This window comes from Loxodonta africana, chromosome 24 (genome assembly GCF_030014295.1).
Source record: "Loxodonta africana isolate mLoxAfr1 chromosome 24, mLoxAfr1.hap2, whole genome shotgun sequence".
Lineage (NCBI taxonomy): Eukaryota > Metazoa > Chordata > Mammalia > Proboscidea > Elephantidae > Loxodonta > Loxodonta africana.
The window spans coordinates 8,160,141-8,185,343 of record NC_087365.1 but is presented as its reverse complement, the minus strand read 5'-3'; the positions used below and the strand labels follow the sequence as shown (position 1 = coordinate 8,185,343).

Genomic DNA, 25,203 nt, shown 5'->3' with positions numbered 1-25,203 from the left:
AGATATGTGTATTCTTGTCTTCTTATAAAAGAGAGATCATACAATATTTGTCCTTATGTGCTTGACTTATTTCACTTAGCATTATTCCCTCCAGGTCCATCCACGTTATAATATGTTTTGTGGACTCATCATTGCTCTTTATGGTTGTGTAGTATTGCATTATGTATATGTACCATGTTTTGCTTACCTGTTCATCCACTGACGGACACTTGTTTCAATTTTTTGTTATTGTAAATAAAGCAGCAATGAACATAGGTATGCATGTGTCTGTTCGTGTCATTACTTTTAGGTCTCTAGGGTATATCCCTAGAAATGGGATTACTGGATCATAGGGTAGTCCTATTTCTAGTTTTTTTGTGGAAATGCCGTGTCGTTTTCCATAGTGGTTGTAATGTTTTACAGTTCCACTAGCAGTGGAAAAGGGTTCTGATCACCCACATATCCTCACTAACATTTGTTGTTACCTGTTTTTTGTTTTTTTTTTTTTCAATCAGCACCATTTTAGCCAGGGTGAGATGGTATCTCATTGTAGTTTTTATTTCAGTTCTACTCTGTCCTATAGGGTTGCCATGAGTTGGAATTGACTCAATGGCAATGGGTTTGTTTTGGTTTTGGTTTTGGTTTAGTGGCTAATGATCGTGAACATATTTTCATGTGATTGTACCTGCTTGGATGTCTTCTCCGGTAAAGGGTCTATTCATGTCCTTTGCCCATTTTATAATTGGGTTGCTTGTCTTTTTATTGTTGAGTTGTTGAAGTTTTCTATAAATTTTGGAGATTGGACCCTTATTGGATATGTCATTTCCAAAGTTTTTTTTCCCATTCTGTATGTTTTCTTTTTACTCTTTTGTTAATGGCTTTTAATGACATTTTGAAACCAAGTTTTTAATTTTTATGTGGTCCCATTTATCTGTTTTGTCTTCTTCTATTCATACATTAGTTGTTATGTTTGTTATCTTGTTTTTACAAAAGATCAGGGCCTATAGTTTTCTCTCTCTGTTTTCTTCCAGGCATTTTATACTTTTAGGTTTAACATTTAGGTCTTTGATCCATTTTGAGTTATTTTTGTATATGGTGTAAGGTATGAGTGCTGTTTCATTTTTATGCAACTGTATATCCAGTTTTGACAGCACCATTTATTAAAGAGGCTGTTATTGCCCCTATCGAATGGACTTTGACCCCTTGTCAAAAATCAGTTGACCTATAGACGGCTAGGTTTAATTATGAGTCCTCAGTTCTATTCCATTGGTCTTTGTGTCTATCCTTGAACCAATACCAGGCTGTTTTGATTACACTGGCTGCATAGTATGTTTTCACATCGGTGAGTGTGAGGCCTCCTCCTTTGTTCTTTCTTTCTTTTTTTTTTTTTTTTCAATATTGCTTTGGCTATTTGGGGTTTCTTTCTTTTCCACATGAAGCTGGTTATTAGTTTTTCCATTTCAGCAAAGAATGTTGTTGCAGTGTGTATCAGGATTACACTGTACCTGTAGATCGCTTTAAGTAGAATTGACATTTTCATTATATTAAGTCTTCCGATCCATGAGCACAGGCTGTCTTTCCATTTTTGTAGGTGTCTTTTAGTGTTTTGTACTAGTGTTTTATAATTTTCATTGTCTAAGTCTTTTATGTCCCTGGTTAGGTTAATCCCTAGGTATTTTATTGATTTTCAGGGCTATAGGGTCGCTATGAGTTGGGATCAACTCGACGGCACTGGGCTTGGTTTTGGTTTTGGTAAATGGTGTGGTGTTCCTGATTTCTTTCTCAGAGTGCTCTGTTAGTGTGAAGGTACCCAAGTGGCTTTGTGTGTACCCTGCAACGTTGCTGATTTCTTTCTCAGGGTGCTCTGTTAGTGTGAAGGTACCCAAGTGGCTTTGTGGGTACCCTGCAACGTTGCTGATTTCTTTCTCAGAGTGCTCTGTTAGTGTGAAGGTACCCAAGTGGCTTTGTGGGTACCCTGCAACGTTGCTGATTTCTTTCTCAGGGTGCTCTGTTAGTGTGAAGGTACCCAAGTGGCTTTGTGGGTACCCTGCAACGTTGCTGATTTCTTTCTCAGAGTGCTCTGTTAGTGTGAAGGTACCCAAGTGGCTTTGTGGGTACCCTGCAAAGTTGCTGATTTCTTTATTAGTTCCAGGAGTTTTCCTGAGGATTCTTTAGTGCCTTCTACGTATAGGATCAAGTCATCTGCAAATATAGTTTTACTTCTTCCTTTCCAATTTGTATGTTTTATTTCTCTTTCTCGCCTTATTGCTGTAGCTAGGACTTCCAGTATAATATTGAATAAAAGTGGTGATAATGGGCATCCTTGTCTCATTCCCGTTCTCAAAGGGAGGGCTCTCAGTCTTTCTCCATTGAGTGTAATGTTGGCTGTTGGTTTTTCATATATTTCCTTAATTATGTTGAGAAATTTTCCTTCTATTCCTATTTCCTGAAGGTTTTTATCAGGAAAATTATTTGAATTTTATCAAATGCCTTTTCTGCATCAATCGGTCCCATTATATAGTTCTTTTCCTTTGTTTTATTTATGTGGTGCATTACATTGATCAGTTTGCTAATTCTGAACCACCCTTGTAATCCTGGTATGAATCCCACTTGATCAGGGTGTATGTTTTTTTTTTTTTAACATGTTGCTGAATTCTGTTGGCTAAAATTTTGTTGAAAATTTTTGCATCTAGGTTCAAAAAGGATATGGGCCTATAATGTTCTTTTTTTGTGATATCTTTGCCTGCTTTAGGTATCAGAGTTATGCTGGTTTCATAGAAAGAGTTAGAGAATGTCCCTTCTTCTTCCATGTTTTTGGAGAGATTGAGTAGAATTGGTGTCAGCTCTTCTCTGAATGTTTGGTAGAATTCCCCATTGTAGCCATCTAGTTCTGGGCTTTTTGGTGGTGGTGGTGGTGGTGGTGGTAGTTTTTTGATGACATCTTCAATCTCTTCTTTTGTAATGGGTCTGTTTAGATTTTCTACTTCTGTTTGTGTTAATTTTCATAGTTATTGTGTTTCTGGGAATTCGTCTGTTTCCATTAGCTTTTCAAATTTTGTTGGAGTACAATTTTTCATAGTAATCTGTTATGATCCTCTTTATCTCTCTTGGATCTGTTGTAATGTCTCGTTTCATTTCTTAATTTAGTTAAGTGTTTCTTCTTCTTTTTTTTTTTTTTTTTTTCTTTCCTCAGCCTAGCCAGTGGTTTATCTGTTTTGTCTTTTCAAAGAACCAACTTCTGGTTTTCTTGATTGTTCCATTGGTTTTCTATTTTCTCTTTCATTTATTTCTGCCCTGATCTTTATTTTTCCCATTTTTCTGGTAGCTTTTGGCTTCTTTTGCTCTTCCTTTTCTATTTGTTCAAGTTGACCTTAAATTATTGACTTAGGATCTTTCTTCTTTTTTAATGTAGGCATTTATTGCTATGAATTTCCCTCTGAGTACTGCTTTTGCTGTGTCCAAAAGGTTTTGATATGTTCTGTTTTCATTTTCGTTTGATTCTAAGAATTTCTTAATTTCACTTTTTATTTCTTCTATGACCCAATAGTTTTTTAGTAGTGTATTATTTACTTTCCATATATTCATTTTTTTCCTTATTTTTCCTCTTGTTGATTTCTTAAATGCATACCATTATTGTCCATAAAGATGCTTTGTATGATTTCAGTCTTTTAAAATGTGTTGTGACTTGTTTTGTGTCCTAGAGTGTGGTCTGTCCTGGAAAATGATCCATGTGCACTAGAGAAAAATGTGTTGTTCTGTTGATGGGGGGAGTGTTCCATATGTGCCTGTTAGGTCAAATCAGCTTATGGTTTTATGTGAATTCTCAGTGCCCTTAGGGTTCTTTTTAGATGTTCTGTCTAAAAATGAAAGTGTTATGTTGAAGTCTTATATTATTGTGGAGTTGTCTGTTTCTCCTTTCGTATTAGTATTTTTTTTTTATGTATTTTGAAGCCTTGCTGTTAGGTGCAAATATTTTGTAATTTTTATGGCTTCTTGCTGAATTGAGCCTTTTATTATTATGTAATGTCCTTCTTTCTCCATACATCTGTCAGTTTGTCATACTGAGTGCCTTATGTGTTACTGTGATGCTGAAAGTTATGTCACCAGTATTTCAAATACCAGCAGGGTCACCCATGGTGGACAGATTTCAGTGGAGCTTTCAGACTAACACAGACTAGGAAGAAGGACCTGACAGTAAATTTCTGAAAAAATTGGCCAGTGAAAACTTTTGGATAACATTAGAACATTGTTTGGTATAGTGGCCGAAGATGAGCCCTCAGGCTGGAAGGCACTCAAAGTACAACTGGGAAAGAGCTACCTTCTCAAAGTAGAGTTGACCTTTCAAAGTAGACTTGACCTTAATGATATGGATAGAGTCAAGATTTTGGGACCTTCATCAGCTAATGTGGCATGAATCAAAATGAGAAGAAACAACCGTAAACATCCATTAATAATCAAAACACGGAATGTACAAAGTATGACTCTAGGAAAATTAAAAATTGTCACAAATGAAATGGACCACATAAAGATCAATATCCTAGGCATTAGTGAGCTGAAATGAACTGGTATTTGCCATTTTGAATCAGACAATCATATGTACTGCTATGCCAGGAATGAAAAATTGAAGAGGAATGGTGTTGCTTTCATCATCAAAAAGAACATTTCAAGATCTATCAGGAAGTACAGTGCTGTCAGTGATAGGATAATATCCATACACCTACAAAGAAGACTAGTTAATACAACTATTATTCAAATTTACACAGCAACTACTAATGCCAAAAATGAGGAAGTTGAAGTTTTTACCAACTCCCGCAGTCTGAAATTGATTAAACATGCAATCAACGTGCATTGACAATTACTGCTAGTTGGAATATGGAAGTTGGAAACAAAGAAAAAGGATCAGTTGTTGGAAAATATGGCCTTGCTGATAGAAATGGCACTGGAGATCACATGATTGGATTTTGCAAGACCACCAACTTCTTCATTGCAAATACCTTTTCTCAACAACATAAATGCTGGCTATATATTTGGACCTCACCAGATGGAATAAACAGCAATCAAATCGACTACATCTGTGGAAAGAGATGATGGAGAAGCTCAATAACATCAATCAGAATAAGGTGGGGGCCAACTGTGGAAAAGACCATCAATTGCTCATATGCAAGTTCAAGTTGAAGCTGAAGAAAATTAGAACAAGTCCACAAAAGCCAAAATATGACCTTGAGTATATTCCACCTAAATTTAGAGACCATCCTGAAGAATAGAGTTGATGCATTGAACGCTAATGACCAAAGACCAGATGAGTTGTGGAATGACATCAAGAACATCATACATGAAGAAAGCAAGAGGTTATTAAAAAGACAGGAAAGAAAGAAAAGACAAAAATGGATGTCAGAAGAGACTCGTGAACATACAGTAGCTAAAATGAAAGGGAGAAATGATGAAGTAAAAGAACTGAACATAAGATTTCAAAGGGCAGCTTGAGAAGACAAAGTATTATAATGAAATGTGCGAAGACCTGGAGCTAGAAAACCAAAAGGAAAGAACACACTTAGCATTTCTCAAGCTGAAAGAACTGAAGAAAAAATTCAATCCTCAAGTTTCAATATTGGAAGATTCTATGAGGAAAATACTGAATGACACGGGACACATCAAAGGAAGATGGAAGGAATACATAACATCACTGTACCAAAAAGAATTGGTCGACATTCAACCATTTCAGGAGACAGCATATGATCAGGTAGTATATGATGGTACTGAAGGAAGAAGTTCAAGCTGCACTGAAGGGAATGGTGAAAAATAAGGCTCCAGGAATTGACAGAATACCGATTGAGATGTTTCATCAAATGGTTGCGCACTGGAGGTGCTCACTAGTCTTTGTCAGGAAATTTGGAAGACAGTTACCTGGCCAACCAACTGGAAGAAATCCATATTTGTGCCCATTCGAATAAAAGGTGATCTAACAGAATGGGAAAATTGTCAAACAATATCATTAATGTCATACACAAGTAAAATTTTCCTAAAGATCATTCAAAAGCTGTTGCAGCAGTACATTGAAAGGGAACTGCCAGAAATTCAAGAAGAACAGGGCATCAGGATTAGAAGAAGACTCGTTATCAACCTTCGATGTGGAGATGACACAACCTTGCATACTGAAAGTGAAGAGGACTTGAAGCACTTACTGATAAAGATCAAAGACTAGAGCCTTCATTATAGATTGTGCCCGAACATTTAAAAAAAATATAAAATCCTCACAACTGGACCAATAAGCAACATCATTACAAAGAGAGAAAAGATCAAAGTTGTCAAGGATTTCATTTTACTTGGATCCACAATCAACACCCGTGTAAGCAGGAGTCAAGAAATCAAATGACATATTGCGTTGGCCAAATCTGCTGCAAAAGACCTCTTTAAAGTGTTGAAAAGCAAAGATATCACTTTGAGGACTAAGGTGCACCCGACCCAAGCCATTTTTTTCATATTCATGCAAAAGCTGAACAATGAATAAGGAAGACCAAAGGAGAATTGATGCCTTTGAATTATGGTGTGGGAGAAGAATATTGAATATACCACGGACTGCCAGAAGAACGAACAAATCTGTCTCGGAAGAAGTGTAGCCAGAATGCTCTTTAGAAGTAAGAATGGCAATGCTTCTCACGTACTTTGGACATGTTATCTGGAGGCACCAGCTCTTGGAGAAGGACATCATGCTTGGTAAAGTAGAGGGTCAGCAAAAAAGAAAAGATCCTCAATGAGATGGATTGACACAGTGGCTGCAACAGGGGGCTTAAGCATAACAATGATTGTGAGGATGGTGCAGGACCTGGCAGAGTTTCGTTCTGTTGTACATAGGGTCACTATGAGTCAGAACTGACTCAGTGGCACCGAACAACAAAAATGTCCTTCTTTACTCTTGTAATGTATTTTGATTTAAAGTTTATTTTATCTGATACTGGTATTAACACCCCTGCTCTTTTTTGTTTACTGGTTACATGGAATTTTTTTTTCATCTTTTTTTTTTTTTTCAATCTGTTTGTGTCCTTATGTCTAATGTGAGTTTCTTGTAGAAAACAAAAGGATGAATCTTTTTTTTCTTTTTTTCCGTTCTACCACTCTCTGTCTTTTGTGTGGACCGTTTAGACCATTTACATTGAAGGCTATTACTGAGAATGAAATATCGACCTCATTTATTTTGCTGTTTGTTTTTTGAGCGTATCTTCTTTGTTTTTTTATTCTCAATTTTCTGGTTTTGTTTGCAATTGGCTGCTTTTTGTGATGAGCCTTTTCGCTTTCTTCCTTTTATTCTGTGTATTTTCTCTGTGTGATTTCCTACTGGTTACCACACATATTACATGACACAATCACAACAACATTTAACATATGAACAACAGATAACATACAACCTTAACACATTTAATCTATTCCTGATATGCTCCTCTCTCCCCTATTTCTGTTGGTGAGTCTCCATTAACATCCTTGTACATCCTATAGCCAATAGGTTTGCTTTGAACTTATTTCTTACAGACTTAATGTTTTATTTTTTGTGGGATTATATTATTGAGTTTATTCCCGCATATTAACATGTACTTAGTCCTTATAATTGCCCTTGTTGTTATGTTTTTCGGAGATCTCTCTCTCTTCCTCTCTCTCATTTTCCCCATGTATAGAATCGAGCAATTGTTTAATGTTCTTTCCCTTTCATTTGGAGAAATCCTTTGAATAGCACTTGCGGAACTGGCCTGTTGCTGTTAGGTGCCATGGAGTGGGTTCCGATTCATAGCAACCCTAGGTACAATAGAATGAAACACTGACCAGTCCTGTGCCGTCCTCACAATTGTTGCCCATCTTGCAGAGTGTCAATCCATTCATTGAAGATCTTCCTCTCTTTCACTGACCCTCTACTTTACCAAGCATGATGTCCTTCTCCAGGGACTGGTCCTTCCAGGCAACATGTCCGAAGTACGTGAGAAGTTTCGCCATCCTTGCTTCTAAGGAGCATTCTGGCTATACTTCTTCCAAGACAGATTTGTTCGTTCTTCTGGCAGTCCATGGTATATTCAATCTTCTCCCACACCATAATTCAAAGGCATCAATTCTCTTTCTGTTTTCCTTATTCATTGCTGAGCTTTCAGATGCATATGAGCAAATTGAAAACACTACGGCTTGTGTCAGGCAAATCTTAGTCCACAAGGTGGCATCTTAACACTTTAAAGAGGTCTTTTGCAGCAAATTTGTCCAATACAATATATTGTTTGGTTTCCTGACTGCTGCTTCCATGGGCATTAATTGTGGATCCAAGTAAAATGAAATCCTTGACAACTTCAATCTTTTTTCTGTTTATCATGCTCTTGCTTATTGGTCCAGTTGGGAGGATTTTTGTTTTCTTTATGTTGAGGCGTAATCAATAATGAAGGCTGAGGTTTTTGAACTTCATCATTAAGTGCTTCAAGTCTTCTTTGCTTCCAGCAAGGAAGGTTGTGTCATCTGCATATCATAGGTTGTTAATAACTCTTTCCAAAGCCACATTATTCTTCACATATCCAGCTTCTTGGATTATTTGTTCTGCATACAGATTGAATAAGTATGGTGAAAGGATGCAAACCCCGACACACACCTTTCTTGATTTTAAGCCATGCAGTATGCCCTTGCTCTGTTCAAATGACTGCCTCTTATCTATGTAGAGGTTCTGCATGAGCACAATTAAGTGCTCTGGAATTCCCATTCTTCGCAATTTACCCCTACTTTGTTATGATCTACACAGTCAAATACATTTGCATAGTCAATAAAACACAGGTAGACATCTTTCTGGTATTCTCTGCTTTCAGCCGAGATGCATGTGACATCAGCAATGATATCCCTTGTTCCCCATCCTCTTCAGAATCCAGCTTGAATTTCTGGTGGTTCTGTGTCGATGTACTGCTGCAACTGCTTTTGAATGGTCTTCAGCAAAATTTTACTTGTGTGTGATATTGATGATATTGTTCAATAATTTCTGCATTCTGCTGGATCATCTTTGTTTGGAACGGGTACAAATATGAACTTCTTCGAGTCCGTTGGCCAGTTAGCTGTCATCCGAGTTTCTTGGCATAGAGAGTGAGTGTTTCTAGCTCTGCATCCGTTTATTGAAACATCTCAATTGGTATTCCATCAATACCTGGAGCCCTGCTTTTTGCCACTGCCTTCAGTGCAGCTTGGACTTCTTCTTTCAGTACCACTGGTTCCTGATCATATGCTATCTCCTGAAAGGACTGAATGTCAACTAATTTTTTTTGGTACAGCGACACTGTGCATTCTTTCCATCTTCTTTTGATGCTTCCTCCGTCGTTTAATATTTTTCCTGTAGAATTCTTCAGTATTGCAACTTGAGGCTTGAATTTTTTCTTCAGTTCTCTTAGCTTGAGAAATGCTGAGCGTGTCCTTCCTTTTTGGTTTCCTACCACCAGGTATTTGCACATTTTGTTGTAATAATTTACTTTGTCTCCTTGAGCTACCCTTTGATATCTTCTGTTCAGCTCTTTTACTTCATTTCTTCCTTTCATTTTAGCCACTCTGCATTCAAGAGCATCTTTCAGAGTCTCTTCTGACATCCATTTTGGTCTTTTCTTTCTTTCCTATCTTTTTAATGACCTCTTGCTTCTTCATGTATGATGTCCATGATATCATTCCACAACTCATCTAATCCTTGATTATTAGTGTCCAATGCATCAAATCTACTCTTGAGATGGTCTCTAAATTCAAGTGGGATATACTCAAGGTCATACTTTGGCTTTCATGGACTTGTTCTAGTTTTCTTCAACTTCACCTTGAACTTGCATATGATCAATTGATGGTCTATTTTATAGTCGGCCCCTGGCCTTGTTCAGACTGATGATATTGAGAGTTTCCACCTACTCTTTCCATTGATGTAGTTGATTTGATTCCTTGTTCAGACTGATGATATTGAGAGTTTCCACCTACTCTTTCCATTGATGTAGTTGATTTGATTCCTGTATGTTCCGTGTGGCAAGGTTCACTTGTATAGTCGCTATTTACATTGTTGAAAAAAAGGTATTTGCAATGAAGAAGTTGTTGGTTTTGCAAAATTCTATCAGTCATGTGATTTCCAGCATCACTTCTGTCACCAAGGTCTTATTTTCCAACTAGCAGTCCTTGTTCTTTGTTTCCAACTTTTACATTCAAGTCTCCAGTAATTATCAATGCACGTTGATTGCATGTTTGATCAATTTCAGACTGCAGAAGTTGGTAAAAATCTCCAACTTCTTCATCTTTGACCGTAGCAGTTGGTGCATAATTTTGAATAATAGTCGTATTAACTGGTCTTCCTTGTAGGGGTATGGGTATTATCCTATCAATGATAGTGTTGTACTTCAGGATAGATCTTGAAATGTTCTTTTTGACAATGAAAGCAATACCATTCTTCTTCAATTTGTGATTCCTGGTGTGGTAATCCATATGAGTGTCTGATTCAAAATGGCCAATACCAGTCCATTTCAGCTCACTAATGCCTGGGAACCCTGGTGGTGTAGTGGTTAAGTGCTATAGCCGCTAACCAAAGGGTTGGCAGTTTGAATCTACCAGGCACCCCTTGGAAACTCTATGGGGCAGCTCTACTCTGTCCTATAGGGTCGCTATGAGTCGGAATCAACTCAGCAGCACTGGGTTTAATGCCTAGGATGTCAATCTTTATGTGTTCCATTTCATTTTTGACAACTTCCAGTTTTCCTACATTCATACTTTGTACATTCCACATTCCAATTATTAATGGATGGTTGCAGCTATATCTTCTCATTTTGAGTCATGCCACATAAGCAGATGAAGCACCCAAAAGCTTGACTCCATCCACGTCATTACTTTGAGGAGACATCTCATCCCCAGTCGTATTTTGAGTGCCTTCCATCCTGAGGGACTCATCTTCCAGCACTGTTACCAGACAATGTTCTACTACTATTCATAAGGTATTCACTGACCAATTCTTTTCAGAAGCAGATTTCTAGGTCCTTCTTCCTAGTCTGTCTTTGTCTGGAAGCTCTGCTGAAACCTGTCCACCAAGGGTGACCCTGCTGGTATTTGAAATACTGGTGGCAAAGCTTCCAGTATCACACACCACACAAGCCACCACAGTAACACAAATACAGACACACATTGAGGGGCTCATGTAGCTTCCTGTATTTGCAGGCTTGGTTCTGTGTTCAGGTCTGGGAAATTCTAAGTATCTCTGGAAAATTCTTTCTGTGCCGTTATTGTTGTCATGGTGCTCTGGAATTCCAAAAATTCTGTTAGATTTCTTAATTAAATCCTGTATTTTCATTTGGCTTTGATCACTTTTTTTTTTTTTTCCTTTTCTCTTGTTTTATTGTTATTTGTTTTCTTTTTGTTTTGAGACTTGGTAAGTTCAGTTATTTTGTCTTCTAGTTCACTTACTCTAACTTTTGTCTGTTCAGCTCTATTGTTGAGTTTCTGTTGCTTTCTCTAATTCAGTTGCTTTATTCTTCAGTTCCAGTAGTTCTCTTTGGCTTTTGTTTGTTTGTTTTATGTTTTCAGTTTTCTTACTGAGTCTTGCATTTATTCCTTCATTTCTTTCCTGATCTCCATTACTTTTCTGTGTGCTTTCGGCTTTTTTAAAACATATTTAGCACCACTGCCTGAAAATTTTCTGTTTTTTGCTTTAATCTGGCCTTCATAGGGGAAATTTCCTCTTATTCAGGTTTTCCTTTTGATTGGTCCTTCTTGTGATTTTGTGTGTTTTACTATTTTTTATTGAACTTGGGCGATTTCGATTTTTTTTTTTTATATAGTTTAAAATCTTTTTTATTTTTGTGGGAAATTTTTCTGATTATGATTGGTTAATTTACCTCCACTATATTCACCTAAGAACCATTAAAGGACACTCTTAACCTTAGGTTTTTCAGCTCTGATTCAGGAGTTCTGGGTGCCTGGTCCCTAGAGTTCGGAAGGCATGCACAGGGGATGTTAGCTGACCACAGATGCTAATTTAAGTTGTGGTGTTAAGCTTTCTCATGGTGAAGGTGGGGAGCACTCTATGTCTTTCCCTCATGGGCACTCATGCACAGGCAGGGAGTCGGTCATTTCCCTCTGTGTTCCCACCTGTAGTAGCCCTCTCACCCTGGTGCCTTTTCAGCTCCTCCTGGTCCTTGTGCCCATCCATCTCCAGTCTCTGCAAGATTCAGCGGCATTCTGCACAGTGCCACAGTCTCCCTTCACCCTATTCCAAGTGCACAGCTCGTGAACTCCCACAGCCAATCTGCCAAGCCTTAAAAATCAGGCTACAGCTTCCTCCGTTCAGCTCACATCCTGTGTTCTTTGTTTGGGATGTTGCCCAACCTTGTCCCAAAATGGCTGCAGTGAGTGCGTGCTCCAGATGCTAGCGGGTAGGTTCTTGCAGCTTCTGTGCCATCCTTGCTCCTCTTCTACCTGATTTCTATACTCACCTTGACTCTCCAACACCTCAGCTGCCATCTAGAGTTCTGAGATCTCAGTCTGTGTTTGTTTTTTATTCAGTGTTCAGTAGGTTAGTTTCTGGGGATTAATGGGAGCGACCACACACTTCACCATCTTGCCCAAACTCCTTTCATTGATTGATTCCTAATGTTGAAACACCCTTGCATTCCTGGGATATATCCCTCTTAATCATGATGTATGATCATTTTAGTATGTTTTTAGATTTAGTTCACTAGTATTTTATTAAGTATTTTTGCATCTATCTTCATAAGAAATATTGGTCTGTAGTTTTCTTGTGTTGTCTTTGTCTGCCTTTGATATCAGGGTAATGCTCACCTCATAGAATGAGCTAGGTAGCATTCCCTCTGCTTTTATATTTTCAGAAATTTTTGAATAGGATTGGAGTCACTTCTTCTATAAATGTTTGATAGAATTCCCCAGTGAAACCATCTGGTCCAGGACTTTTTGTTGGGAGGTTTTAATTACTGAGTCAATCTCCTCACTAGTTATGGGTCTATTGTGACGCACCATGCTTTTTCTTGAGTCAGGGTAGGGAGTTTATGTGTTTCAAGGAATTTGTCTGTTTCCTCCAAGTTATCTAATTTGTTGGCACACTACTGTTCATAGTATTCACTTACAATCCTTTTCATTTCTGTAGGATCAGTCAAAATGTCCCACTTCCATTTCTAATTTTAGATATTTGCATCTTCTCTCTTTAATTTTGCCATCTAGCCAAAGGTTTGTCAATTTTATAGATCTTTTCAAAAAATCAACTTTTGGTTTTATTGATTCTCTCTATTGTTTTTCTGTTTATTTTATACCTTTTAATATGCTCTCAGATAGGTCCACAAAGTGTCAAGGGATCCATAGCACAAGAAAGTTTAAAAATCCCTGAGCATGATGGTCAGACCTTTAAGAAATGACATACATTGGTTGTGTTCAGCCTTCTCAATTCTAATTACAATAATTCTTTTAGATCAGGGGTCACAGATGCATATTCCTCCAGGAACCAGGTATGTAGAATACATGAGCAAAGTAGTCATGTCTAAGGAAAACAAGAATAGAAAGAAAATAGTGTATGACATATAACTCCTGGTTTTAGAGTTGGAGAGCAATAAAGAGTGAAGGGTACTGTGGCCAGCTGAAGAATGAAAGCCCCGTCTAATGAGGGCATAGCTGGTTAGCTCCACAGTGGCAAGTGAGATACCCAAGGTGGCCAAAACATCAAGTTTTTCCAACAGAAGCCAAAAGTTTTGATGTTGTAGAAATATTCCCCACCCCAAATTGTAATGCACGTGTTGAAAATTATTTCAGTAAATAAGAATCAAAGAAAAAAAAAAAACTCTGAGCAGACCAAAGAACCAAAACAATGGTTAACATTTAGCATGAGGTAAGCAGGCAATATGAAAAGAGTCAACTTTCCCTTTACCCTAAAAATATAGTCACCATTTATGTTGTTGAAAAACGGTATTTGCAATGAAGCTGTTGGTCTTGCAAAATTCTATCATATGATCTTCCAGCGTTGTTTCTATCACCAAGGCCATATTTTTCAACTAGCAATTCTAACTTTCACATTCCAATCACCGGTAATTATCAGTGCACCTTGATTGCATATTTGATCAATTTCAGACTGCAGAAGTTGGTAAAAATCTTCAATTTCTTCTTCTTTGACCTTAGCAATTGGTTCGCAAATTTAAATAATAGTCGTATTAACTGGTCTTCCTTGTAGGTGTATGGATATTAGCCTTTCACTGACAGTGTTGTACTTCAGGATAGATCTTGAAATGTTCTTTTTTATGATGACAGTGACACCATTCCTCTTCATTTTGTCATTCCTGGCATAGTAGACCATGTGATTATCTGACTCAAAATGGCCAATACCGGTCCATTTCACTAATGCCCAGGATATTGATCTTTACATGTTTTGTTTCATTTTTGACAACTTCTAATTTTCCTAGATTGATACTTTGTACATTTCACGTCCTGATTACTAATGGATGTTGGCAGCTGTTTCTTCTCATTTTGAGTCGTGCCACATCAGCAGATGAAGGTCCTGAAAGCTTGATTCTATCCACGCTATTAAGATTGACCCTACTTTGAGGAGGCAACTCTTCCCCAGTTGTATTTTGAATGACTTCCAACCTGAGGGACTTATATTCCAACACCATATCAGACAGTGTTCTGCTGCTATTCTTAAGGTTTTCACTGGCCAATTTTTTTTCAGAAATAGACTGCCAGATTCTTCTTCTTAGTCTATCTTAGTCTGGAAGCTCCACTGAAACCTGTCCGTCAAGGGTGACCCTGCTGGTATTTGAAATACCAGTGGCAAAGCTTGTAGTATCACAGCACCACACAAGCCACCACAGTATGACAAACTGACAGACACATGGTAGGGGGATGCCACAGAAATATTTAAGAAGTTAACTTGAATAATGAACAGACAGGGAGTACAAGCCTTCCCTGTGGAAAGAGAAACACAAGCAGGCAGTCACCTGCTCTGAACCTTGGGGCCCCTGGGCTTTTTCACATTGCTTCGTGACACCCAGAGCCTCATCTTTGCACCAGATTCCATGGCATGTGTCCCAAGATGAGAATTGGCTGGAGCAATTATGTCAGCTCAGAAGCTTGGAACCAAACTCCTTGTTATGATTTCTCTATGAAATTTGTGTGAAATAACAACGTTTTTCTGCAATGATAGCAGTTTTATATTTTATGCCATGTAACTATTATGGTGTTCAGTTTGTTATGATAGATTAAAAAAAAAAAAAAGGCAAAGTACCCACCAGTTGAGGGTGGGTACTTATGCCTTTTAAAATGTGTCTGCAATGCCAAATTCCATATTCATCAGGAATAATTGTCACATATATACATATACTTACACTGTATATACTATATGTATATATACACTTACACACACACACAATATGTATGTGATTGCACACTTGGTAAAGTGCTCAGTTGCTAACCAAAAGGTCAGTGGTTTGAACTCACCAGCCACTCAGCAGGAGAAAACATCCGGTGTTCTGTCCTGTAAAGATTACAGCCTAGGAAACCCCATGGGGCAGCTCTACTATGTCCTGTAAGGTCATTATGAGTTGGAATTGAGTCAATGGCGTACAAGAACATATATATCCCTATATAGATAGATAGCTGCCATCAAGTTGACTCTGACTCATGGTGACCTTATGTACAGCAGAGCGAAACAATCCACGTCCTGCATCATCCTCACAGTCATCAGCTTGTTCAAGGCCATTGTTGCAGCTATTGTGCCAATCCATCTCACCAAGGGTCTGCCTTGTCCTCGTTGACCCTCTCCTTCACCAGACATGGTACCCGTCTCTAACAATGATCCCTCCTAGTGATGTATCCAAAGCAAATAAGTCAGATAATGTCTTTCTGTGAATCGTAAGGTTTTCATTGGCTAATTTCCTGAAGTAGATCAAAAGGCTTAGCCTGGAAGCTCCACTGAAGCCTGTCCACCATGAATGACTCTGCTGGTATTTGAAACACCCTTTGCATAGCTTCCAGCATCACAGCAACGCACAAGCCACCACAGTATGTCAAACTTCTAGGTAGGTGGCAGTAAGAAAGTACAACAAAATTTCATGGATCACAGCTTTCACGGAAAATAAATGAAATATATATAAATTTGGAGTACATATTTATGTACATAAAATGTATAGTTTTCTCAAGAAGAATTAAAAGGAGCCAGAATTCCCAAAGATTATCACTCAACATTGAATAAAGGAGAATTTGTTTTTCTGTTTGAGAAGTGTGAATTTTTTTTTGTTCATTTGTTTTGTTTTTGCATGATACGGCTCTGAAACTAAATGAAATTATAGGGAGGAAAGTACAGCTGCGTATCAGCAGAGGATGTGTGAAACACACTCCAGAAACGGAAATGTCAAGCTGAAATTCCAGCGGGGAGGGATTCCCAGGACTGTAGGGGAAAATAGAGCCTGCCTGAATTTATGAAGGAGTTTGCAAGCGTATGACCTTTGGTAACCTGTACCATCTGTATTATTGATTAATGAGGTCCAGGGCAGGATTATTCGCCGTTGCTTTTCTCCCAGGACCCCCGGTCTGGTCTTTTCACCAGCGTGACTTCCTTTCAGTTATTTTGCAAAAGTGTGAAGAAGATGAGCTGTCTTCTCGTCAGCCTTTCCCTGCTCTGGGTCGCGTGGCACCTGCCATCCAACGCCTCCTCCAACAGATGCCCAAGAGCCTCCCATTGTGATGTAGAGATGCTGACATGACCTTCTGCTCCAGTAAATGCAGCTCAGGGCCTGAGTCACCATCTGGTCACTGGTTTCCATCTGGACATCAAAGACACTTTAATGGAGAAGCAGAGGGAACCACTTAGACCCCGTAGCATCAGTGTATTCATGTTTGTGGAAGGTGAAAGATGCAATCAAATGGTGGTTATATCACCTGTCAAGGAGCTGCATTGATTTTTTTTTTAATTTTTAACTAAACTAGCTAAATGAACAGTAGTTTTTTAGCTGATTCTCTTCTTCCTGGAATGTATACATTAGGGTGTCTGTAGTCTTTGTGGTGGTTCTTTTCTGCTTTGGTTGCATATCTGAATCTCTGTAAAGCAGTTTATTTTGGAAACTGAGCTGTGGTCACTCCTTTTGTGTCTCCCCCTTCTACTGTTTCTCCCCTTCGGCCACCACTTCTAATACACCCTCCTAGAGGCTTAAAGTAATGAAGAGAAGGAGATCCTTATGGGGATGGAGTGATAAATACGGGATGTCTGTTCTTCCTCCTTGCCTCCAGTGGGGCACTGTATCACACTTTATAGGGATCTGGGCTACCTGACTTCAAATCCTGGCACCCCATTGTTACTGTGTAGTTTTGGTTAAGTCCTTCGCTTTCACCAAACCTCATTTGCTAGCAAATGAGGGTAACAGGTTTCTCTGAGGATTGAATGAGGTTACCCTTTTAAATTTCCTTATTTACAAAAAGTGTCTGATAAATATTTGCTATTGTGTTGAATGGAGTCCCTGAATAGTACAAATGACTAACACACTCTACCGCTAACCAAAGGGTTGGAAGTTCAAGTTCTCACAGAGACACCTTGGAAGAAGTTCCTGGCCACCTGCTTCCAACCCTGTGGAGCACAGTTCTACTCTGACACACATGAGTCAGAATCAACTCAGTGGCAAATGATTTTTTTTTTTTTTTTTTTTTGGTTTATTGTGCTGAATGGTGGTCACAGAAGGGCAAGGTAGAGGTAGGCATGAGTTCATGATCACAGCGTTCATGAACAGTGCTGCAGAACTGTAAGCAGTTTGGGAGTTTATGCCTTCCTTTAATTCCATCTAAAGTGTGAACAGGCATTACTATCTGGTTTAGCTCCTTCCACGTGTGCTCTGGCTCATCACTTCTGTGGAAAGTAGTGGTAGAGACTTTGAACCTGGGGCTGAAATTTGATAACAGTCCGGCATTAAAAACGATTCTATTTGTTATAAAGAAAGAAAAATACATCACTCTTTACCCAAATTTGACATTTAGGCCTAGTGCAAGATGTATATCCTGCAGCTGTAAATCTAAGTGGATAATCTTCGTTGTAGTTTGACTTTTAATTTTAGTTTTTATTTTTATTAAAATTTTATACGCCCAGAATTTAAAGAGGGAACCAGTTTTCAATGGCTTATTATGAAGAGCAGCAGCCTTCCCTTCCCACCCCACAAAATTCCCAGTCTTTCGAGGTAACTACTTGCATTCTTTTGGGTGTTCCTGATATTTCTAAATAACATGCTTAGAAGGCAATTACTTGATTTTTTAATTTCAAGTATTCTCCATTGTCATCAATGGCATTTGAAAGCAGAGAGTTTAGGTCTCTTTCAGCTTCACCCCACCCCACTATCCAGCCCTCCAACTTCCTCAAGTAGTTTTATCATAAGTTTAGGTTAGATAATGTTTTTGTTGTTAATTGCCACTGAGTTGGCTCCAACTCATGGCGACCCCATGTACAACAGAATGAAATGGTGCCTGGTCCTGTGCCATCTTCATGATCATTTATTAATGATTGAGTCCGTTGTTGTGAACACTGTGTATTTTAAGTGCTTTTCAACCTAGGGGCTCATCTTCCAGCACTATATCAGACAATATTCTGTTGTGATCTGTAGAGTTTTCATTGGCTAATTTTTGGAAGTAGATGGCCAGGCCCTTCTTCCTAGTCTTAGTCTGGAAACTCCACTGAAACCTATCCACTGTAGGTGACCCTGCTGGTATTTAAAATACTGGTAGCCTAGCTACCAGTATCAGTCCCTGGTGTATTCAGGTCAGCAATCAAAGCAGAAAGGAGTCACCATAAGGATTACAGATGCCCAGGTATGGATATATTCTAGGAAGAACTGGTCCCTGGAGAAGAACATCATGCCTGGTAAAGTAGAGGGTCAGTGAAAAAGAGGAAGACCCTCAACAAGAAGGATTGACACGGTGACTGCAACAAAACACAGCAGCAATTGTGGGGATGGCACAAGACTGGGCAGTGTTTCATTCTGTTATACATAGTGTTGCTATGAGTCAAAACCAACTCGACAGCACCTAACAACAACAACAGCAATCATAGCAACATGCAAGCCACCACAGTATGACAAACTTTACTTCTCTTATCACAGATTCCTGGCTCTCTGGTGTGGTGCTTTACTGTCATATAATTTCTTGTAGCAAATGGTTTGCTCCCTTATTTTTGGTGGAGCACATCCTCTGAGTCACTTTTCGAGAAAAGGTAAACTTTTGAGACAGCTAAAAAATTTTTTTCTCACTTTTAACGAATAATTTTCTCATTCTTAATTATTGTTTTTACACTTTTAATTAATAATTTGGTTAGGCATAGAATTCTCAGTTTAAATCCTCTTCTCCCTCATTTGAACGCCATTACTCCATTTTCTTCTAGCTTCCAGTTTTTGTTGAAAAATACGTTGTCATTCTGGTTTTTATCATTTATATAAAACCTGCCCCCACCCCCACCTTGGTAGTTTTCAGGATCTGTCCTTTGCCCCAGCATTCTAAAAATTCTGATGTACCTTGGCATCCATCGTTTTTTGGTCTTTTGTGCCAGACACTGAGAGGACCCTTTCCCTCTATAAATGCATGTCCTGAACTCTGGGCTTTGTCTTGAATTGTTTATTAGATTCTTTCCTCCCCTCTGTTTTCTCTGTTTCCTTCAGATGTTGCATCTCCTGTTTTCTATTAAGGTGAAGGATGGGCAGTCACTGGGCTGTTTGAAGTTAGGGAGGATATTTGGGAATTAAATTCTTAGTTCTTCATTCATCCTCTTTTCAGGCCTAACTTCACTCAAGCTTCTAGAGCTTTCCCCACGGCCAGCTGAATTACCAATTGTTCTTCTGCTTTCTAGCTTCCAAATTTTTGTTGCTACAGTCATCTCTCCTGTGGTGCACACACGTCACATCTGAGATGCACTCACAGGTGTTCATAAATGCCACATCCATCCAATCAGAGCCAAGATGCTTCCTGAGTGTTAGCACATGAATAGTGCACAGCAAACAATATAGAGAGACAGCAAGCAATATGTAAGAATCGGTGTTCACTCCTAAATGACAGTTTCATGGTGAGGAATCAATGTTTGCTCTCACATCACTGGGCTGGCACATCTCTTGGCTGACTCTCTTCCCTCTGGCTTATCTGTCAACCAGCAGCCTCAGGACAGTCTTGGGCTGGTGTCTCTTGAAGCAGAACTGCTCTAAGGGCAACCCCTACACAGGGTGTACCCAGGATCAGTAGACAGGCCCCTAGCACCTCAGATGGGCCCTCTAGCACCTCGAACTGTTACCAGGAGCTCCGGGTTCTGTTCAGTGCGACTCTGGCAAGGGCCAAAAAGACAGAGACGGAGTTCGGGAGAATGAAAGGCAACTTTATTGGTTGGCCAAGCAAGGAGACAGTCGGGGCTAAGTACATTTCAAGACTGCTCGCAGGCAGCTCATTGAGGCTGGTTTATATAGGCAAGATCAGTTACAAAATACAAAATAGCATGCACACAGGTGCAGAGCATTCCAGAATGAGTAAGCATTTTCTAGGGCCTGGGCTTGATTCCCTGTGCAGGAGGAAGTTAGCCATTTTTGCTCATTAGCATGTTAGCTCTCCACCCAGAGGTAGAGAATTTACCATGCATGAGGCATTTAATGAGCTAAAGGTTATCCGAGTGCCAAGATGGAGGGCAGGACCCATTTTAGCCAGTTCTGGCTAGCTGGTGGATGTTTCTTTTCAGAGAAGTTCTGAGGAGAAAAACAGCTTCAGGAAATGGGCTAGGTGAGGGGCTCTCCTGAGGAGACAACGATTTTAAGAAAATGGCTCTAGTCCTGTCTTAGAACGGCACCCCTAGAGACTCAGACGGGTCCACTATGTCTCAGATGGGCCCTCTAGCACAACCTCTGGACCTCTAGCTTTCAGCCAGGGTTTCTGCTGCTGCCCATGCCCACTCCTGGTCTCAGGTGCCTTGCTTCTGCAGTCCCAAGAGTGTTACAATTCTTGACCCACTCCTTTCAGGCCACTCTGCTGCCATTTCTCTGCTCAGAAGTTGGCAGCCTCTGCTTCTCCTGGCCTCTGCTGCTGTTTTCTCTCAGCTCTGCCTTCTACAGAGGCCAGGGTTTCTACTACGTCTGGTGCCAGTCTCTTTGGATAAACCTTCCAATCTCTTAGCTCTCAGGCTGATGTCTCCACCCTAAGACAATACAGGGAGGGGGTGGGTTGTTCTTTAGCACAGAGCTTGCGCATCCCCAGGGACATGCTCACTGTTCTTCAGCCCCGGAAGCTCCAGTGAGCCTCCAGCTTCCCAGGTGATCCCTCTTAGTGAGGTCAGCCCTCATTCACTGGCCACAGGAGCAAAAGGCCAAATCTTCCTCTGCAAATGCGTTCCATACCCGGCATCTTCTATTCTCTTTGCCTTGTGTCTTATTTTAAAAAGCATCTCTCTGCTATTATCTTAGCAGTGTAACAAGAAACAACAAAGGTAACTGTATGTGTTCAGTCTGCCATCTTTAACTGAAAGCCCAAGTGATTTTTTAAAAGAAACTCAGAATTGATATTTGCCACATATTTTAAGCTCCTTTGCACAATTATAATAAATTGAATAAATATTCGCAACCTTTTAGGACCTGCTGGGAAATGAACAGTTTAATCTATTTCATAGATGGTGAGTGACGACAACAGGCCCTAAGAATTGCAATACCAGGAGAGACTGATGAAAGGGTATAGGACACTTTATATTTGTGTTGGAGTGGTTTTCGTGGTGTCATTCCCTTTCTTGAAAACCCCATCATCTGTAACTTAGATCTGCAAATACAAAACCTAGCAAATCAAAATTAGCAACAGAACATACCTGTGTCTGTATAACAAGGGCAGAATGCGTTAATGCAGAGCGTCTGGCCTCATTATTCATTTATGGTTCTATTTAAGTCCTGTCTTTCACATTATTTGAATCCAGGGGCCTCCTCTGGTTTGACTTCGCCTGATCTTTTCTTTTTAGACTGTCACAGCAAGATAGAGAGAGGAGGCTAGAAAGACTGTCCTTATCCTTGGAGTCCCTTTTCATATTGTGTTTGGTGCAGCATATGCCTGTCACGGACCTGGCCAAGAGGTGACATTTGCACGGTCCTTTATCACCCACCAGGCTGAGGACAAAGGCAGCCAGATACCTGCCCTGTGGCCACAGGGTAGTTGACACTTTTCCAGGGAGGAGCAAGGAAGATGTGGGTGACAGCCCAGGAGCCACCTTCTGACATAGCAGAGTAGACCAGCCTAAGCCTTCTTTGTGTGGGTCTGCCAAAACTGGACCTACTCAGCCAAATAGTAAAAAAAGGAAAAATACTATGTATCCCTCAAAAAGATATTTTGCAGGACTTACCAGGGAGAAATGACTCTTCCTCCAGAATAAGGGTGTTTACCTGGCGTCTCCGCTCCTCACGCTGGCCCCGACCTCCGCCGTGTGAGCCTCAGCCCTGGCTGCCCTGCCTTCCTCCTCCGGCCAGGGTCTAGGTGCAGAGCACCGAGGACGGCTTAGGTTCCAGCAATGCCTTTGGCCCCACTCAGCAGAGCCGCATCTCCTTAAACGGGCATTTCCAACTGCTAAGAAGAACAGTTTCTCCCAATCAGTATACAAATAAATCATTTAAAAATTCTTATTAAACAGGGGTCATGTGCCAACAAGGCCAGGTATATAGTGAAGATGAGAGAAGCCACAGGGGACTACAGAAGGGCTTGTCCATGCTCTGCTTTGCTGGCTCAGTCCGTGGAGAAGAGTGGGGTGCACACGGCAGGCATTAGAGTTATTGACCAAAGTGCAGGGAAAGTACACCTCTCACCCCCAACGTTAGGGGTTTGGAGGTAGCCTGTTCTTGGGAGACACAGGATTCCTCCGATGGTGACTTTTCACCAAGGGCTCCCCTCAGCATTTCTGCACCTTTCTTAAACTGCACAGCAGCCCAGGATGCTTCCACCCAGTCTCTCTCCCTCACTCCTTCCCAGGACTCAGACTTGCACCATGGGCCACGATGCTCCCAGCTTCCCCAGCTGACTTCCTGTCATCTCTCCTGGGTGTTTCCCCTAATAAAATGGTCACAGGCTTAATCCATTTTGGCATTTGCTTCTCAGAAAATCCAGATTAATCTGCCTACAGACTATCAATACACATTGATTGGCAGATCGATTGGGTCAAGGAACCAAAAACCCAAAACTAAACCCGTTGCCATCAAGTCAATACCAACTCATAGAGACCCTATAGGGCAGAGTAGAGCTGCCCCATAGAGTTTCCAAGCAGTGCCTGGTGGATTCGAACTGCCGACCTTTTGGTTAGGAGCCATAGCTCTTAACTGCTATGCCACCAGGGTTTCCAGGTTGAAGAACGGAAAGCAGAAATGCCAAGTCGTATTCCTGGTTTACCACCAGACAGAGCCTGCAGGACTCATGGTTTCTCATTTTCATAGTCTGATACCCTATTTCTTTCTGCCTTTTCTTTAGGTTGTGGCTCTTTCCTCCTGGTGCCTGCTGAGGGATTCAATTTACTACACACTGTCTGTGGTTGCACTTATCGTGGTAAGTGTTTGGTACCTAAATTCTCTGACCGCAGGGCCTTTCCCTAAAAAACACCAATGTATCATTAACATTTTTTATTTAATGCCCACACAGTATTTTTCTCACTACTTGGGGTTACGTACAGCTCATCTGCATGAAGTGAGTTTAAGAACATGGATGATGAATGAACCAATAAGTGAATATCTACACATGGAGGCTGTTTTTCTTTCTTCCAGTTACTTGATCACCTAGGCCCGCAGCCTGATAGTTTGGTGCTCAAAAATTTTGACTTGCGTTATGTGGTTCCAGGGGACTCCTCCCATCTTTGTCCAGGGCCTTTCTGACCATTTCTTCTCATTTCTGTCATGGGCTTTTCTGTAACTCCCTTCAATGTCAGTGTCCCAGGGTTTGGGCCTTGTTTCTCCCCTCCTCTCACCGTACACCCTCCCAGACAATCCGCCTTCTCCCAGAGCCCATTCTTTGTGTTGACAACCCCACATCTGTATTCTCAGCAATGACATCTCCCTGAAGCCCAGTCGTATCTACTAGACATCTTCATGTCCCAAACTCAACATGTCTCTCTTTACCTGAACGTACTATGTTTTTCCAAAACTGGACATTCTTTCTGTATTTCAACCCATTTCTGTCATAGGCACCCGACCTGGGATTGATATTAAATTGACCTTTTTTTAGCAACTCCCACCATATCCACATTGCTTAATATTACCGTGGATTTTCACTTCATCAGAATCTCCCCACTGGGAGATGGGAGCTCTTATGCACTGCCGGTGGGAATGCAAAATGATACAACCATTTTGGAAAATGATATGGTGCTTCCTTAGAAAACTCGAAATAGAAATACCATATGATCCAGCAATCCCACTCCTAGAAATATATCCTAAAGAAATGAGTCATCACACGAATAGAAATATGCACACCCATGTTCATTGCAGCACTGTTCACAATAGCAAAAAGATGATAACAGCATAGATCCCCATCGACAGAAGAATGGATAAACAAACTGTAGTACATACACACAATGGAGCATTACACAATAATAAAGACCAGTGATGAATCTGTGAAGCATTTTATAACACGGAAGAATCTGGAGAGCCTTATGTTGAGTGAAATAAGTCAACCAGAAAAGGACAAATATTGTATGAGACCACTATCGTAAAAACTTACAAAAAGGTTTATAAACAAAAAGAAACAATCTTTAATGGTTACAAGGGAGGGGCGGGGTGGGAATGGAAAAACACTTAGTAGACAATAGATAAGTGGTAACTTTGGTGAAGTGTATGACAGTACACAATACTGGGGAGGCCAGCACACCCTGTACAGGGCAGGGTCATGGTAGCTCCATAGATACATCCAAACTCCCTGAGGGACTGAATTGCTGGGCTGAGGGCTGTGGAGACCATGGTCTCAGGGAACATCTAACTCAATTGGCATAACATAGTTTATAAAGAAAATGTTCTACATTCTACTTTGGTGAGTAGCACCTGGGGTCTTAAAAGCCTGTGAGCAGCCATCTAAGATGGTCTTACCCCTTCAGGAGCAAGGGAGAATGAAGAAAACTAAAGATACAAGGGAAAGATTAGTCCAAAGGACTGACTAATGGACCACAACTACCATGGCCTCTACCAGACTGAGTCCAGTACAACTAGATGGTGCCAGTTACCACCACTGACTGCTCTGACAGGGATCACAACAGAGCGTCACAGA

At 40.2% G+C, this 25,203-nt stretch overlaps 1 protein-coding gene across 1 annotated transcript in view; it reads left to right on the top strand.

Moving 5' to 3' along the window:
• SLC24A3 (solute carrier family 24 member 3) overlaps positions 1 to 25,203 on the top strand; it is a 676,136-nt gene that overhangs the window by 551,658 nt on the left and 99,275 nt on the right. The window contains exon 7 of the mRNA XM_064275733.1: positions 23,425 to 23,499. Within this exon, the coding sequence (XP_064131803.1) occupies positions 23,425 to 23,499 (75 nt within the window). The remainder of the gene's footprint in view (positions 1 to 23,424; positions 23,500 to 25,203) is intronic.